The following is a 15,592-nucleotide window of genomic DNA, read 5'->3' as shown; positions in this document are numbered from 1 at the left end:
ATGGCCTGCACACTCAATCATCCGTACACAGCCCTGGCACCTGTGTAGCATCATAATGTAAGCAACAGTGAGCCGTGACTGGTCAATATGTCCACGTGATTAGCCTCACCAATTAAAATTTCCGCTTCCTCAGACACTAGGTCTTTAACGAAAGCATGTTGACCAGATTTTTATGGTCATTGAGGTCAAATTGACCAATCACTGCTCACCATTATATGCAATATGATGTTACACAACCCACTGAGGCAGCGTAGTCAAGATTTTGATTGTGTGGTCCATTCTAGCAGCTGGATGGAGTGGCGGGTGAGTGGCAATGGACCAGCTAGATGGAGTTGGGATTAGGGAAAGGGATGGGGAGGGTTTTCAGAGTTCCTTTATCTTTTTTATGAAAGGTTAGCTTGCCTTATTAGTGTGTAACTTAATGCACTAAGGTTGGTGGGTGTTCAAAACAGCCAGGAAACTAGTATATTTAAAGAGGAGGAGGAGAGCAGAAATGGCAGCCCTCACATTTCCCTCTTGACAAGACAACTTTAAAATAGCTTAGGAGAAGGGCACATAAAAAAATGTAAGTGCTTTTATTACTCTTGAATACAAATAATTCCCTGCAGTTTAATGTATAATAAATTTTCCAATAAGTAAAAAATAAATAATTTAGACAAAATTCTCATTTTTTGTAATACGGATGGTCACTGGACATTTATTATACATTACATATTTGCTTAATTTTAAACACCAAAAATTCTATCAACTTGTTTTAATAAAAGTCAAAATGCTAAAGTTCTAAAGATGCCATTAGTCCATTGTCTGCAGTTTGGGACTGTGATTATATTTTTGTTCTTGATGAATGTCAAGTTCCTCCATTTCTTGGGGGCTTGCTTCGGAAATCGTGCCACATTTTTATAAAAGGCTCCCTCTTTTTCCAAATGAGCTCATGTCCATATGAGGCATACCAGCTGTAAAAATGTATTTAAGAATAGGTTAATAAAGTCAGATAGTATAAACAGGAAAAGTTTATTGAATGTAAAAAAAATGCTCAACATTAGAACACAATCCTGTGTACACCAAGGAAGGGAGAGTCTTTTTTAAATATGTAATTCACAGCCATTGATGCTTAAAGTGGTAATAAACCCAAAAGCAAACATATTGCAGCTTCCCAATTCTTAGATGTGATGGCTGTATTAGTTTGAATTGAGGCTATTTTCATCTGGTAAGCCAGGTGTTTTTCACAAAACACAAACTCTCCAGCAGAATGTATCCATTTATATGGATGAAACAAACCACCTAACACTGGCAGGGGTGATCAAAACGATTAGGTTTTTAGCAAAGGAAAAAATGCTTTGCTGTAACTGCTTCTAAAGAATGAGCTGGAGTTTGGCTTCAATTTGTAAGTGGTTCTAAATCTAATACATTTATTACCCTTCCCCCAGACATACAATGCTGCTGTGCCTTATGTGCTCATTCCTCCAGGGTTGTGCCTCACTAATGTAGGTGGTGTAGTACTGGCCAGATCACCAGGCCAAAAAATAAAAAAGGAGGATGATGCAGCCACATCTATCGATTGGTAAGCTGCAGTATACAGTAATACATTTTTTACTGGGTTTATTACTGCTTTAATAAATGGATGAACGCACAAATGAATCAGTACAAGAGTGTTAGAAGTCAGAAGGCAAGAGTACATATTTATTTTTGTACAACTCCTTATGGGGGAACCAGAATTTTTCCCCTCCTCTCATAATGGCAACATGTGGTTTTGGTAAATATTAAAGCAAAACTAAAGAAAGTGGGTTAAAAATAATAAAATGATGATGGCAAACTGGCTCTTCATCACCAGATGAGCAGTGTACTTGCTGAGCGCTAAGAACTTCTTAAAAAGGCATTTTGCAAATCAGATCACAAAGTGGTTAAGCAGGCATGGGAAGTCGTGCTCTCACTAATAAAATAAAAGGCTTTCCAAACTACTGAGATTAACAGCTGTGACAATGAAAGCACTTTCAACAGTTTGCTTGAGGCTAGTCTCAAGACCTGCATAGCTCTGATTTTCCAGATTCTGAGGAACCATCCACTAATTTAATGTCAGGAGCGAACTGGGAGCTAGGGACATTTGGCAGTCCAAAGACTGAATCCTCCTGTAACTGTTCCATTCCAAATGGATAAAATGGAAAGCCAGGTGTCGGAAAACCTTTTTTTTTATGCATATTCCATTGTTATTGTCATGTTTCAATAAAAACTGTTTATATTTTTCTAACAATGTACTGACTCCATTGTAGCCCCTTAAAGTCCCACATAGGGGTTTTTTTTTTTCCTTTTTCCATTTCAAATGGATATTCCTCAAATGGCCTGAAATGAAACTGTCCACATGGAACGGCCTCAACTGTGGCAACTATCTTCCAAAGCAGTTTAATGCAAAGACGAACTGATGGAGACCTGTGACTCCTTAGCACTGAAACTGGATTTCTCGAAGAAAAAAATCCTTTACAGAGGAAAAAACTAAACAAAAACCACACAATCTTACACTGAACCATATCCAGGGTTGGAGCTAGGTACTCCAAGCTCTGGAGCCAGCACAAAGCCTGATATCTCCAGATTGAGGATCCAGCCAAGAACTTCTGGCATACAAATCATGAGCGGCACGGTCTGCCTTACCCGATACACCAAATATTCTCTGAGCAACAAGTCTTCCAGATACCCCAGTATGCACACTCTTTAAGCCTTTATCATGCCCAGCCCTGGAGGTCACACTTTCAGGAATACCCAAGGAGCTGGCAGGGCCACAAACTGAAAGTGCTGGTCTTCCACCACAAAACAAAGAATTTTTAATACACTGGAAAAAAATTGTCACATGGAAATATGCGTCCGTGATGTCTATTAATGCAGGGAAATCCCCCTGCTGGAGTGAGGCCACATCTGAACACACACAGACTCCATGCGAAATAACCGGACCTTTAGAAACTTGTTTAACTAATTTTTGTAGGCTGTGTGTATGCTAAACAGGCTCAGAAAAACCTCACAATTGTGGGACCCTCCTTCCCAGTATACAATTGTCAGCTTTGATTATTTAAAGCTGGCATTACTGTATGCTGCAAGGGAAGGTCAGCAGGTGTATCGGTCAAAACAGCAATTTCTAAATAACACTGCTCAAACGTGAATATGCAAAGATAAAATGTAGCATATTGTTACTTTTTGTATTGTGTTCATTCATCTGCATATGAAAAAAGTATCAACTTGTAAAGAGATCTGCAAATTATGTCAGTTAAAGCAACCTGACAAGAAAAAAAAAAAAAGATTTTAATAAAAATGTTCCTGTTTAACCCCTTATTAAAAAAACTTAGTTTATGCTAATCATCCCTAATTAACTCATTCTCTTTCTCTAAACTATTTAACTGCGGATTTTGTTTGTATCCATTTTATTAACCATTAATATTTATATTGGTTTCCTAATGTTTTTACACATTTAACATATTTACACATTTCCCATTTAAAATAGCGCTTATGTGCAGTAACACCATTTATTTCTAAACTAAAAAACTAAATGAAAAAAAAAAAAGAATTATAAAAAGGAAATAAATATGTGAAAAGTGTGGCGTGCATTTGTATTAAGCCATTTTACTCTGATACCATTAACATCTAATTCTAATGGAACCAATTGCCTTCAGAAGTTACCCAATTAGTAAAGTACACCTGTGTGTAATGTAATCTCAGTATAAAAATACAGCTGTTCTGTGAAGCTCTCAGGGGTTTGTTAGAGAACCTTAGTGAACAAACAGCATAATGTAGGCCAAGAACACAGCAGACAGGTCAGGAATATAGTTGTGGAGAAGTTTAAACAGGGTTAGGTTATAAAAAAAGATATCCCAAGCTTTGAACATCTCACAAAGTACTGTTCAATCCATCATCCAAATATGGTGAGTATGGCACAACTGCAAACCTACTAAGTAAGACATGGCAATCCACCTAACCTGACAGGCCAAGCAAGAAGAGCATTAATCAGAGAAGCAGCCAAGAGGTTCATGGTAACTCTGGAGGAGCTGCAGAGAGCCACAGCTCAGGTGGGAGAATCTGTCCAAAAGACAACTATTAGTCATGCGCTCCACAAATGTGGCCTTTATGGAAGAGCGGCAACAAGAAAGCCATTGTTGAAAGAAAGCCATAAGTCCCGTTTGCAGTTTCCGAGAAGCCATGTGAGGGAAACAGCTAACATGTGAATGAAAGGTGCTCTGGTCAGATGACACAAAAAAAAAAATAGATTTTTGTCTTACCGCAAAATCCTTTTTTCTTATGTTCATCGACGGACACAGCTTCAGAATCTTCTTGACCACTGGGTTATGCTGCCCCCTACAGGAGTGGAACACTAGGCAGGAAAAAGCTTTACAATGCCTATTGGCTGTCCTAGGAGGTATACTCCCACTTCCTGCTATAAGCATTCAGTTTTGTTGCAAGCAGTGTAAGAAGAAAAATAACCCAACTTAATAGAGTAGGCGTCCTTGCTATCAATAGAGGTCAGAAGATCCCCTTGATGAAGGGATGCCCCTACCGAATGCATGGACTCCATCCAGAACTTCTGTACCCGCACAAAGCAGTTCAGGGATTTGAGATCCAGGATTGGACCAACTTTGCCTTTCTTCCTGGGAACTGTAAACCGGTTTGAATAAAAACCCAGGAAACATTCAAAGTTTGGAACTGGTACAAATCACTCCTTGCAGTAGCAAATCTTGTACCACCCCGAAGAGGCCAAGCAAGCAGTCTGGGGACAAATGTATGTTGGAAGGAAAAAACCTCTCTGGAGAATAGGACCAAAATTCGATCTTGTACCTGAACCAAATTAGCTTCTGGACCCACCTGTATTGAATCAAAGAGGTCCATGGGTCTGGACAAAAAACTAAGATGTCCCCCCACCCCAGATACAGGTGAAGGCACCCCTTCAGGGAGAGGAGAGCTTGTCTGCATGTCTGGAAGGACCTGCTCCCGGCTTACCAGTCAGGGCCTCTTGTAACCTCCGGAGATGTTCCAAACGGATTTGGATCCCTGAGACCCTGAGGGATGAAAAAAACAAACACTTATGAGCAAAGAAAAAAGGACCACGTCTGCGACGAGAGTCCTTGCCCCTGGAAGGAAAGTACTCTTCCCTCCTGTGACTCCCTTAATGATTTCGTCCAGGAAAAACCCAAACGGGCGATCCCCCATAAGGAACAATGAAAAATCAGAGAAAAAGATTTTACGGTCCAAAAATCCAATTTTCTCTTTAGTTGACGGACACAGCTCCAGAATCTTCTTGACCACTGGGACGTCCAAAAGCAGTGTCAAAATGAGGGGTGGAAAAAAACATAGCAGAAAAAATTCCCAAAGGCTAAACCTAGCCAACCAAGTAACATGGAGCTCAACCAGGAACAACTAGAGCTCACCTGAAAAAACAATACACCCTCAAAGAGGACCAAGTCCTCTCAAACAGTGGCCTGCAAAACCTTGAGGCCAAAAGCAGCATCTGCAGATGCCAAAAGCAGCATCTGCCAACACATCTACTTTGTAGAATTTTGTGAAAGTGTGCACAGACGACTAGGTGGCAAACCTGCATCACTGATGCCTGATGGCAGAAGGCCCAGGAGGCACTAAGCGCCCACATAGAATGCGCCTTAACAGGGAAAGGAGGAACCTGACCCTTAATCAAATAGACCTGCACTACCACGTCTGATTTATCTGGAAATGGTCGTGGCAGAAGCAGCCAACCCTTTGCGAGGTCAATCCGTTAAGGAGAAAAAGTGAGTCTGATTTCCTACACGACTCAGTTGCCGCCAGGTACACCCTGATCATGAACCACATCCAGAAAATGCAAGGCAATCTCCTTAGGATGCTTAGGGTTAGGACACAGGGAAGGCAACACAGTCTTCATTAAGATCAAAACCAGAGACAACCTTAGGAAAGAACGACTGACAAGGGCAAAGTACTACTTTATCTCTGCGAACCACCATAGAAGGTGAAGGACAAGACAAAACTGCCAGCTCGAAAACCTTGCGTGCGAAAGTAATCTCCACCAAGAAGGCAACCTTCTGGAACAATGTAAGCAGACGTATCTCACAAATATTTTCAAAAGGCGGTTTCTGAAGAACTGACAGTACCAAATTGAGGTCCCACGGAGGGAATGGAGAACGAACGAACAGGTGGAGCCAAGTGGCGAACCCCCTGAACAAAGTGTAAGCCAAGGAATGCGTAGCCAAAAGGACGTTGAAAGGAAAATTGCCAAGGCTGAAACCTGGCCCTTGATGGTATGCAAGGCCAGGCACTGTTCCACACTCTTTTGAGGAATGCCAAAATTCGAGCCACACAACCCCCTATTATCCTTCAGCACCTGGCTTTCAACAGCCAAGCTGTTAAAGCCAGTGACTGTAAAGCAGGATGGAAGATTGGCCCTTGGGCCAGCAGGTCTTCCCTGAGAGGGATTCACCAAGGGACATCGATGACCAGCCGTACCAGATCCACGAACCAAGACTGGCAAGGCCAGTGTGGGGCCACGAGGATGACCGGAATTCCTTCTGCCTTGATCCTTCGCAGAAGTCTCGGCAGAAGTTTGAGAGGGGGAAAAGCGTATATCAGATTGTACTGGCCCCAAGGAGCCACCATTGCATCCGTGGTGTCGGCCAGAGGATCCTAAAACCTTGCCACAAATCTCTGTATCTTCCTCCACCCTGTGAAACTGTGCAAACGAAACCGTCTCGAAGGTAGACACCATCAGGCCTAGCACCCTCATGCAAGTCCTGAGAGAAAATCCACTGCTGGACAACAGAAGTCAAATGGCATCCTGCAGCTTCTGGAACTTGTCCAGTGGGAGAAACACCCTGGCTGAGGCCGAGTCCAGAGTCAGACCCAGATTGTCCAACTTGGTGGACAGCAACAGAGCAGACTTCTGAAAATTCAGAGCCCATCCGAACTCCTGCAGAGTCCGCACAGTGATGTCCAGGTTGTCCCGTAGAGCAGTCGGAGACTCTGCTAATAGAAGATGATCATCCAGGTACCCCAGCAAGGCAATCCCCCACTGTCGCAACAATGCTAACAGCGGGGCAAACACTTTCGTGAACACCCGAGGAGCTGAGGCGAGACCAAAGGGTAACGCCGCAAAGTGATAATGCTCCTTGCCCACAGCAAATCAGAGAAATAGCTGATGTCCATATCGGGATATGGAGGTAGGTGTCCTTGCATTGTAAGAAGAAAAATAACCCAACTCAATAGAGTAGGCGTCCTTGCTATCGATAGAGGTCAGAAGATCTCCTTGATGAAGGGATGCCGCTACCGAATTTTGGGTACCCACCTGTATTGAATCAAAGAGGTCCACGGGTCCGGACAAAAAACGAAGATGTCCCCCCACCCAAGATACAGGTGAAGGCACCCCTTCAGGTAGAAGAGAGCTTGTCTGCATGTCTGGAAGGACCTGCTCTCGGCTTACCAGTCAGGGCCTCTTGTAACCTCCAGAGATGTTCCAAACGGATTTGGATCCGTTTGAGACGCTGAGGGATGAAAAAAAACAAACACTTATGAGCAGAGAAAAAGGGACCACGTCTGCGACGAGAGTCCTTGCCCCTGGAAGGAAAGTACTCTTCCCTCCTGTGACTCCCTTAATGATTTTGTCCATGAAAAACCCAAACGGGCGATCCCCCATAAAGGGGAGACTTGGTAAGGCCTTCTTGGCAGCTTGGTCCGCAGACCTGCATTTCAGCCATATCACGTGACGAAGGACCACTGCTGTCACAGACAGCCTAGACACTAAGGGAGCCACATCCAGAGAGGCGTCGCAGAGAAACTGCAACCCCTGGATCAACTGATCCGCCAGCTCCACAAAAAGGCAGAGGGAAGCTGTACCCCCCCCTCCACTCCGTCAAGGTCTGGGACACCAAGACAAAGTGTGAACACCGGTCTAAGGACTGAACCAGCCATAATAAATATGTGCCGGACCAAGGTCTCAGCCTTCCTATCAAAAGGGTCTGGAACCAGGGTGGATTTGTTCAGCCTCGAAACCGGGGAATCCACCACAGTTGGTACCGTCTTTTTTTTTTTTTTTTTTTACAGGGACTCTTAAAGGGGTACCTTCTGGCAAACGCTTAGGAACCACCACATTGCGTTTAGGATAACCCCACGGATTTGCGACAATTTTGTCAAAATAGGCGGAAAAAGGAAGAAAACTTTTGCCGCTTTAGAGGATTTTCGGGTACCCAAGGTGATCTGACGCAGCTGCATCCCCCCATTTTTAAAGTTTCCCACACTGATGCAATCGCTGCCTCCACCAGCCCTTTATGCGTGGCTGTAGTGGAAGAAGAATCATCCTCTATCAGAGCACTCAGGGTGTGTGGACACAGACCCAGCAGGGTGACTATCGTCTGTGGCGTCCAGATCAGACTCAGAATCTGAGGAGACAGAAGAGGCAGGTGAGGGCGGTGGACGCTTATTGCTGGTCCTTTTTTGCAGGACCAAATCAACCTTGGACACTAAGGACTCCAGAGCCGCCACTATCGCAGACAGGGTGGACATGGACCCAGAAGGGCCCGCCGCCTCTGAGATGGGATTAGGGGGTGCAATTTGCTCCAGGGATTCGATGTTAACCAGGGAATCACATAGGCAATCTAAAAAAAACACTGCTAAATGACCCCTCTCCCCCCGCTGCCGCGCAAGTGGCACTACAAGTCCCAGCACAGCTGAATTGCTGCTATAGCAGAGAGAGGGAGATCTGCCTAGGGCACCTGCAATAACTCACCATCCCCGGTCAGCACAGAGCAGAGCGCTGGAAGCTGTGCACAATGTGGCGATCAGAGAGAAAACAGGAACTCCAGGAGTCAGCACTAGAGGTCCACTGCCACAGTCACCTCCCACCAGGCTCCAAAAACATGGCCACTGTTCTATTCAATGGGAAACCACAGGAAAATGGCCACTGGACTACACAAACATGGCCGCCAAATACACAGCAAGCCATTCATGGCAAAATGGCCACTCCACGCGGCTCCCTGGACCCACAGGGGCACCAAGGGACATCTGTATTGTAAAGGTGGGCCCCTGCAAGAGCCCCCACCAGGAAAGCCCCCCCAAGCAGCTGCTGGTAGCGCACCCCCCTGGCCCTCATTGCCCACTTGACACCCCCAAAACACACCTGTGTTAACTTCATGTACAAGGGATATAGTTGTTTAATATACTGCCATCTTGTGGTCATTTCGGTTACTGCATCTTTTTCAGTGTTCCCTCCTATTCTATGATGTATTTCCCCTTCCTGTTTAGTTAGTGTGTAGGAGAAAATAAAATACTGAGTGCAGAACTACGTCGTGTCTGTGGAGTTTATCAATGGTAGCAGAGGATGGTTTCCAACTATAGAGTACCACCTAAGTTTGACGAAATCAGACCATACGAGTGCTGTAAAAATGAAATTAGTATTTGGAAACTTGTTACGGATTTGGACAAGAAGAAGCAGGCACTAGCGGTGGTGTTAGGGCTCGAGGGGCGAGCCAGAGAGACCACTTTGGAAATACCCGCGAGCGATCTGAATGAAGACAATGGTATGGAAACCTTTGTTAGCTAAGCTGGACTCTGTATTCTTGAGAGAAGAAAAAGACCGCGCTTATGAAGCGTACTCATTTCGACTCGATTTCCAAAGACAGCGCGATGTCCATGGCAGACTACATCATAGACTTTGAGCAGAGATACAACCGCATGAAGAAATACAACATGACCTTGCCTGACGCTGTGTTAGCGTTTAAACTACTGGACACAGCTTGTCTTGAAGAGAAGAGTAGGCAGCTAGCACTTACAGCGTGCACGGATTTAACATTTGCATCCATGAAGTCAGCGTTAAAACGGATTTTCGGAGGAAAAACCAATGGAGCAAGTGGAGGCAGCTTGACTCGAGATGCAGCGTTTTTCACGGAGCAGAGGCCACCAGGTAAATTCAGACGGAACAACAGCCAGTCACAGAATAGACAGTGGCAGCCACAGCAAGGTACAAACCCGCTCGACAAATATGGTAAGCGAACAAAATGCGTAATTTGTCAGAGCACGTACCATTGGGCCAAAGACTGTCCTCAGAGAAATGAAGTAAAGCTAGCAGAAGATGAAAATGTCGAAGAGTGTAACATTACACTGTTTACAAAAGTTATGACGGACTCGGAGATCTTCCTAACTGAATCACTGGGATCAGCTATCATTGACACAGCATGCACACGTACTGTTTGTGGTGAAAAGTGGCTGGATAGTTACATGAAAGACCTGAGCCAAAGCCAAATAAACAAACTGATGCAAACAGAATCTTCAAGCTGTAGACCTTTCAGATTTGGTGATGGTCGGGTGGTACACTCCTACAGAAAGGTAAAGCTTCCCGCTAAGATCGGACCAACAAAATGTCACATTGAAACGGAAGTTGTTCCTGTTGATATCCCTTTACTGCTGAGCAAAATGGCTCTAAAGAGAGCAGGAACTGTTTTAGACATGGAGAATGACAAAGTTGTCATGTTCAAGCAACCAGTGCCTCTTGAGCTCACTAGTTCGGGACACTACTGTGTCGACATTAGAGATGGGAATACTGAAGTGGACACCAATGAAAGTGAAGTTCTTGTCATCACAGCAGAGATGTCTACAAAAGAGAAGCGTAAAATTCTCCTGAAGCTTCACAAACCGTTTGGCCATGCCTCTGCAGACCGGCTGCAGAGGCTTATCCTCAGCTCTGGAAATACTGACAAAGACTATCCAGTTATTCTGCAAGAGATTATCCGTGACTGTGAGGTATGTCAAAGATATAATAGGACCAAGCCCAGGCCTGCTGTGGGTTTTGCCTTTAGCCTTAGAGTACAATGAGACGGTGGCAATGGATTTACATGAGCTGGAACCTGGCATATGGTACCTCCACATCATCGACCATTTCACACGCTTCAGCGGTGGAAACATTGTGAGAACAAAGAAAGCCTCTGAAATTGTCAACTCTTTCATTCACTCGTGGAAAAGTGTTCATGGTGCCCCAAAACGGATATACACTGACAACGGTGGTGAGTTCAATAATGAGGAGATAAGAGAGATGGCAGAAAAATTCAACATTGAGATGAAGACCACAGCGGCATACAGTCCTTGGAGCAACGGGCTGCTGGAGAGACACAACATGACTCTGACTGAGATTCTTCTGAAGGTGAAAAGGGAAAACGGGTGTGGCTGGCAGACTGCTCTAGACTGGGCTTTAATGGCCAAGAACAGTATGATTAATGTGCATGGTTATAGTTCACACCAGCTGGTGTTTGGTCACAGTCCTAATCTTCCCTCCATTTTGGTTAATAAACTGCCTGCTCTAGAAGGCACTTCTATGAGTACTAGAGTAGGACAGCACCTAGCAGCATTGCATGCTTCCAGAAGAGCAGTCACAGAGGTGGAATGCTCAGAAAGAATAAAAAGAGCTTTACGAAAGCAGCTTAGGCCTACAGATGAAAAGTATGAGACAGGAGACAGAGTGTACTACAAACGAGCAGACAGTACAGAGTGGAAAGGTCCTGCTGAAGTTATCGGTCAAGATGGCTCTGTAGTGTTTGTCAGACATGGTGGTATCCTTGTCAGAGTACACCAGTCCAGGCTGAATAAAGTTAATGCACAGGATGGGGATACACTTGTATTACCGGATATTCCTGGAGATAGTACAGAAAAAGAAAATGTAATACACGCTGATATGTCAGAAAATTCAGATGATGAAATGAGTGTTAATAGAGAAGTGCAAATCCATGAAAACACAGAAACAGATGATAGAGAAGATGTGAGACAAACTAATGAGAGGGATGCTACTAATACAGTGGGTTCCACGGGTGTCAAACTGAAAACAGGTCAGACAGTGACATTTACAAACAGAAATGATGAGACAAAACACACGGCCAGAGTTTTAGGCAGAGCAGGGAAAGCAAAAGGGCAATATAGAAACTGGTACAATGTGCAGTATCTTGAACCAAATGGCAACGAGGGTCAAAAGGAAGCTTTAGACATGTCACAAGTTGATGATCTTCTCACTGAATGTGAGAACACCGATGGCGATGTACTTATTACCAAAGACATCTCTTTTGATGCTGCTAAACAGCAAGAGATTGACAACTGGCAAAATAATAATGTTTACGAAGAAGTCACAGACAAAGGTCAAAAATGTATCTCTACTAGATGGGTCTGTACGTTAAAGGAAACTTCTAGTGGTGTTGTTCCCAAAGCCCGCCTTGTGGCGAGAGGTTTTGAAGAAGTCAATATGCATGATTTACAGAAAGATTCTCCCACATGTGCATCAGAATCACTCAGGCTCCTGTTAGCTGTTATTTGTCAAAACAAATGGCAAGTGAACTCTACGGATATTAAGTCTGCTTTTTTGCAGGGAATGGAACTCTCAAGAGACATTTACATTCGTCCCCCACCAGAAGCGAGTGTGGACAATGTGTTGTGGAAACTAAAGAAATGTGTGTATGAACTTGCAGATGCTTCCCTCTACTGGTACAACAAGGTCAAAGAACTCATGCTGAAAAGTGGGGGTAAAATGTCACGGGTTGATCCTGCAGTGTTTTATTGGCAGAATGAGCAGTCTGAGGTAACCGGAGTACTGGCATGCCATGTGGATGATTTTTTTTGGGTAGGTTCAGAGCATTTTGTAACCAATGTCATCCCTGTGCTTAAATCTGCATTTCACGTGGGTCGTGAAGAGTGTGAGAGTTTTTCATATGTGGGGATGAACATTGCTACTGTGGGTGGTGTAGTACAGGTGCATCAGCACAGTTATATTGAAAACCTACAACCAATTCATTTGCAGGCAACACGTGCTGTACAGAGAGAGGCCCCACTGAATGAGAAAGAAAGAGAACAACTCAGATCCAAAATAGGACAGGTTCTGTGGGTTGCTAAACAAACAAGACCAGATGTTATGTTTGACACATGTAGCCTAGCATCCAACATTAAGAATGCTACTGTTCAGTCCATACATGAAGTGAACAAAGTGCTCCGTAAACTTAAATCAGAGAAGGTAACACTTAAGTTTCAATACTTGGGTAACAGTGAGGATTTGAGTTTGGTAGTATTCAGTGATGCTTCACTGGGCAATCTTCCAGATGGAGGTACACAGGGTGGGGCTCTAATTGCCCTCATGGAAAAATCAGGAAAGTTCTCCCCACTGTTTTGGCAATCTAAAAAAAATTAGACGTGTGGTAAGAAGCACACTGGCAGGAGAAACCCTTGCCATGTCAGATGGTATTGACAATGCTATGTTCTTTGCTATGCTCTACTCTGAACTCACTACTGGTAAAGCTGATCTTAATGCTCTTCCTCTTATCTGTGTTACTGATAACCATTCCCTGTTTGACGCTCTTAAGTCTACAAAACAGGTCACAGAGAAGAGACTAAGATTAGAAATAAGCGGTGTCAAAGAGCTCATACATGCTAATAAAATCAAAGAAGTGCATTGGTCAACAGCCAAGTCACAGCTTGCTGACTGTTTGACAAAAAAAGGTGCTTCCTCTCTTATGCTTCTTAAAGCGCTGTATGAGGGTGTATGGAAACTGTAAAATCTGGTCCATTGAGCATATATCTTGGTATTTTTATTTTGTTTGTTTAAATACGCAAACTCACTTGAATGCTACTGTGTTCTGAAAATCATTTTTGTGTGACAATGTTTTATGTCAAACTCACCCGTTCTTTTTTTTTTTTATCTTAAGAAGAGAGTGAGATTGTTAACTTCATGTACAAGGGATATAGTTGTTTAATATACTGCCATCTTGTGGTCATTTCGGTTACTGCATCTTTTTCAGTGTTCCCTCCTATTCTATGATGTATTTCCCCTTCCTGTTTAGTTAGTGTGTAGGAGAAAATAAAGTACTGAGTGCAGAACTACATCGTGTCTGTGGAGTTTATCACCTGGACAGGTACGGCCGCCCCCTGGGGAGAACAGGAGGGGGGAGCTAGGTGTGAGCAGATGGGGGTGGTCCACAGGGAACCCCGACACATGGGGGGCCACTGTGTGGGAAGGAAGGGAACCCGTGGCTCCGACTGTCCCAGGGAGGGGCCCACATCCACCCCAAAAGGCCACCAGGGAAGGGGGGGGAAACTACTTACCATACCATGGAACCGGGTGGGCACGGCTCCTGGCAGACCACCTCTCTGTCAGGGGTGCTGCGTGTCAGGAGGCATGGTGCGACTCAGACCTGGACCAGGTCGTATGCGTCCTCACAAGACGTTTAACTCGCAGGCCAGCCCCCGTCCCGTGAAGCTATGTCGCAGCCGACCTAGTGTGGATCGAAGGTCTGCATGCGCTCGCTGGCCGGACTGGGGAAACCATAAGGATCTAGACTATCCAGTCCATCGCCCAGTCCAGCAGTTGATTGCAGTTCTCACAGGAATAGAAAATATTGAGGAAAAAATCTGTTTAAAAAAGAAAAATGCAAGAACCAGAGATCCCAGCAAGGAACTAGGTCCTTACTCCGGACTAGACAGAAAAAAAAAAAAATGTCTATAGCAGGAAGTAGGAGCATACCCCCTGGGACTGCCCCATAGGTGTGACAAAGCTTTTTCCTGCCTAGTGTCTTACTCCTGAAGGGGGCAGCGTAAACCAACGATCAAGTAGATTCTGGAGCTGTGTCAAACGCAAGACAAAAACTTTTTGGCCTAAAAGCAAAACGCTATGTGTGGTGGAAAACAGTGGCAGCAGCATCATGTTGTGGAAATGCTTTACTTCAGCAGGGACAGCAAAGTTGGTCAGAGTTGACAGGAAGATGGATGGAGCCAAATACAGAGCAATCTTTGAAGAAAACCTGTTAGTGTCTTTTAAAGATTTGACACTGGGACAGAGGTTCACATTCCAGCAGGACAACGACCCTAAATATACAGCCAGAGCTACAATGGAATGGTTTAGATCAAAGCATATTCACATGTTAGAATTGCCCAGTCTAGACCTAAATCCAATGGAGAATCTTTGGCAAGACTTGAAATATGCACTGTTACTTGAAATTTAAACTGTTATACAAGCTGTACACTACTTTACATTGTAGCAGTGTAAATTTGCTGTCCCCTCAAAATAACTCAACACAGCCATTAATGTCTAACCCGCTGGCACCAAAAGCGAACACACCCCTAAGTGTCATTGTTCAAATTAGTTTTTATTAAACACATCAATTAAAAAACATAAAATTTTTTGCAGGCAGATAAATTTTCTGCATTGAGAACAAGATCCACAACAGTGGTCTACATCGTAGAATGCATTAACTCATAAGGTAATACCCTTTGGTTTACATAACAGTGAAATGTACAGAAAGGTTTACAATTCAATATAGATCAGAAATAGTATACTTCGCATCAGGAGATTCCTGCCGACGGATACCCGAATAGTCAAGGTGCCGGACAACAGGGTCAACTGAAATTGTAGTTCGTTTGCATCGTACATTACTTTGCGTTTTTGCTCAACATGTTTCGCTTTACCACGAAAAGCTTCATCTGGAGCACACTATTCGACTCATCTGTACATTGTGTGGTAGAACATATATCTCAAATTCTTTAAAGGTTAACGAGGAGGACTACTGTGTATTCAAAAAAGCTCATCTATTGGTAAACAGGTATTCACATAAGGATGAGAGTAATC

General features: G+C 44.0%; 1 protein-coding gene across 1 annotated transcript in view; it reads right to left on the bottom strand.

The window, feature by feature from the left end:
- Positions 1 to 668: 668 nt before the first annotated feature.
- Positions 669 to 15,592, bottom strand: part of PARL (presenilin associated rhomboid like) — a 118,563-nt gene continuing 103,639 nt past the window's right edge. The window contains exon 11 of the mRNA XM_082247396.1: positions 669 to 953. Within this exon, the coding sequence (XP_082103522.1) occupies positions 848 to 953 (106 nt within the window). The 3' untranslated portion in view covers positions 669 to 847. The remainder of the gene's footprint in view (positions 954 to 15,592) is intronic.

Source organism: Pelophylax lessonae (assembly GCF_965119305.1).
Source record: "Pelophylax lessonae genome assembly, chromosome: 2".
NCBI lineage: Eukaryota > Metazoa > Chordata > Amphibia > Anura > Ranidae > Pelophylax > Pelophylax lessonae.
Note: the sequence above shows the minus strand (reverse complement) of the source record. Positions and strands in the feature narration are given on the sequence as shown.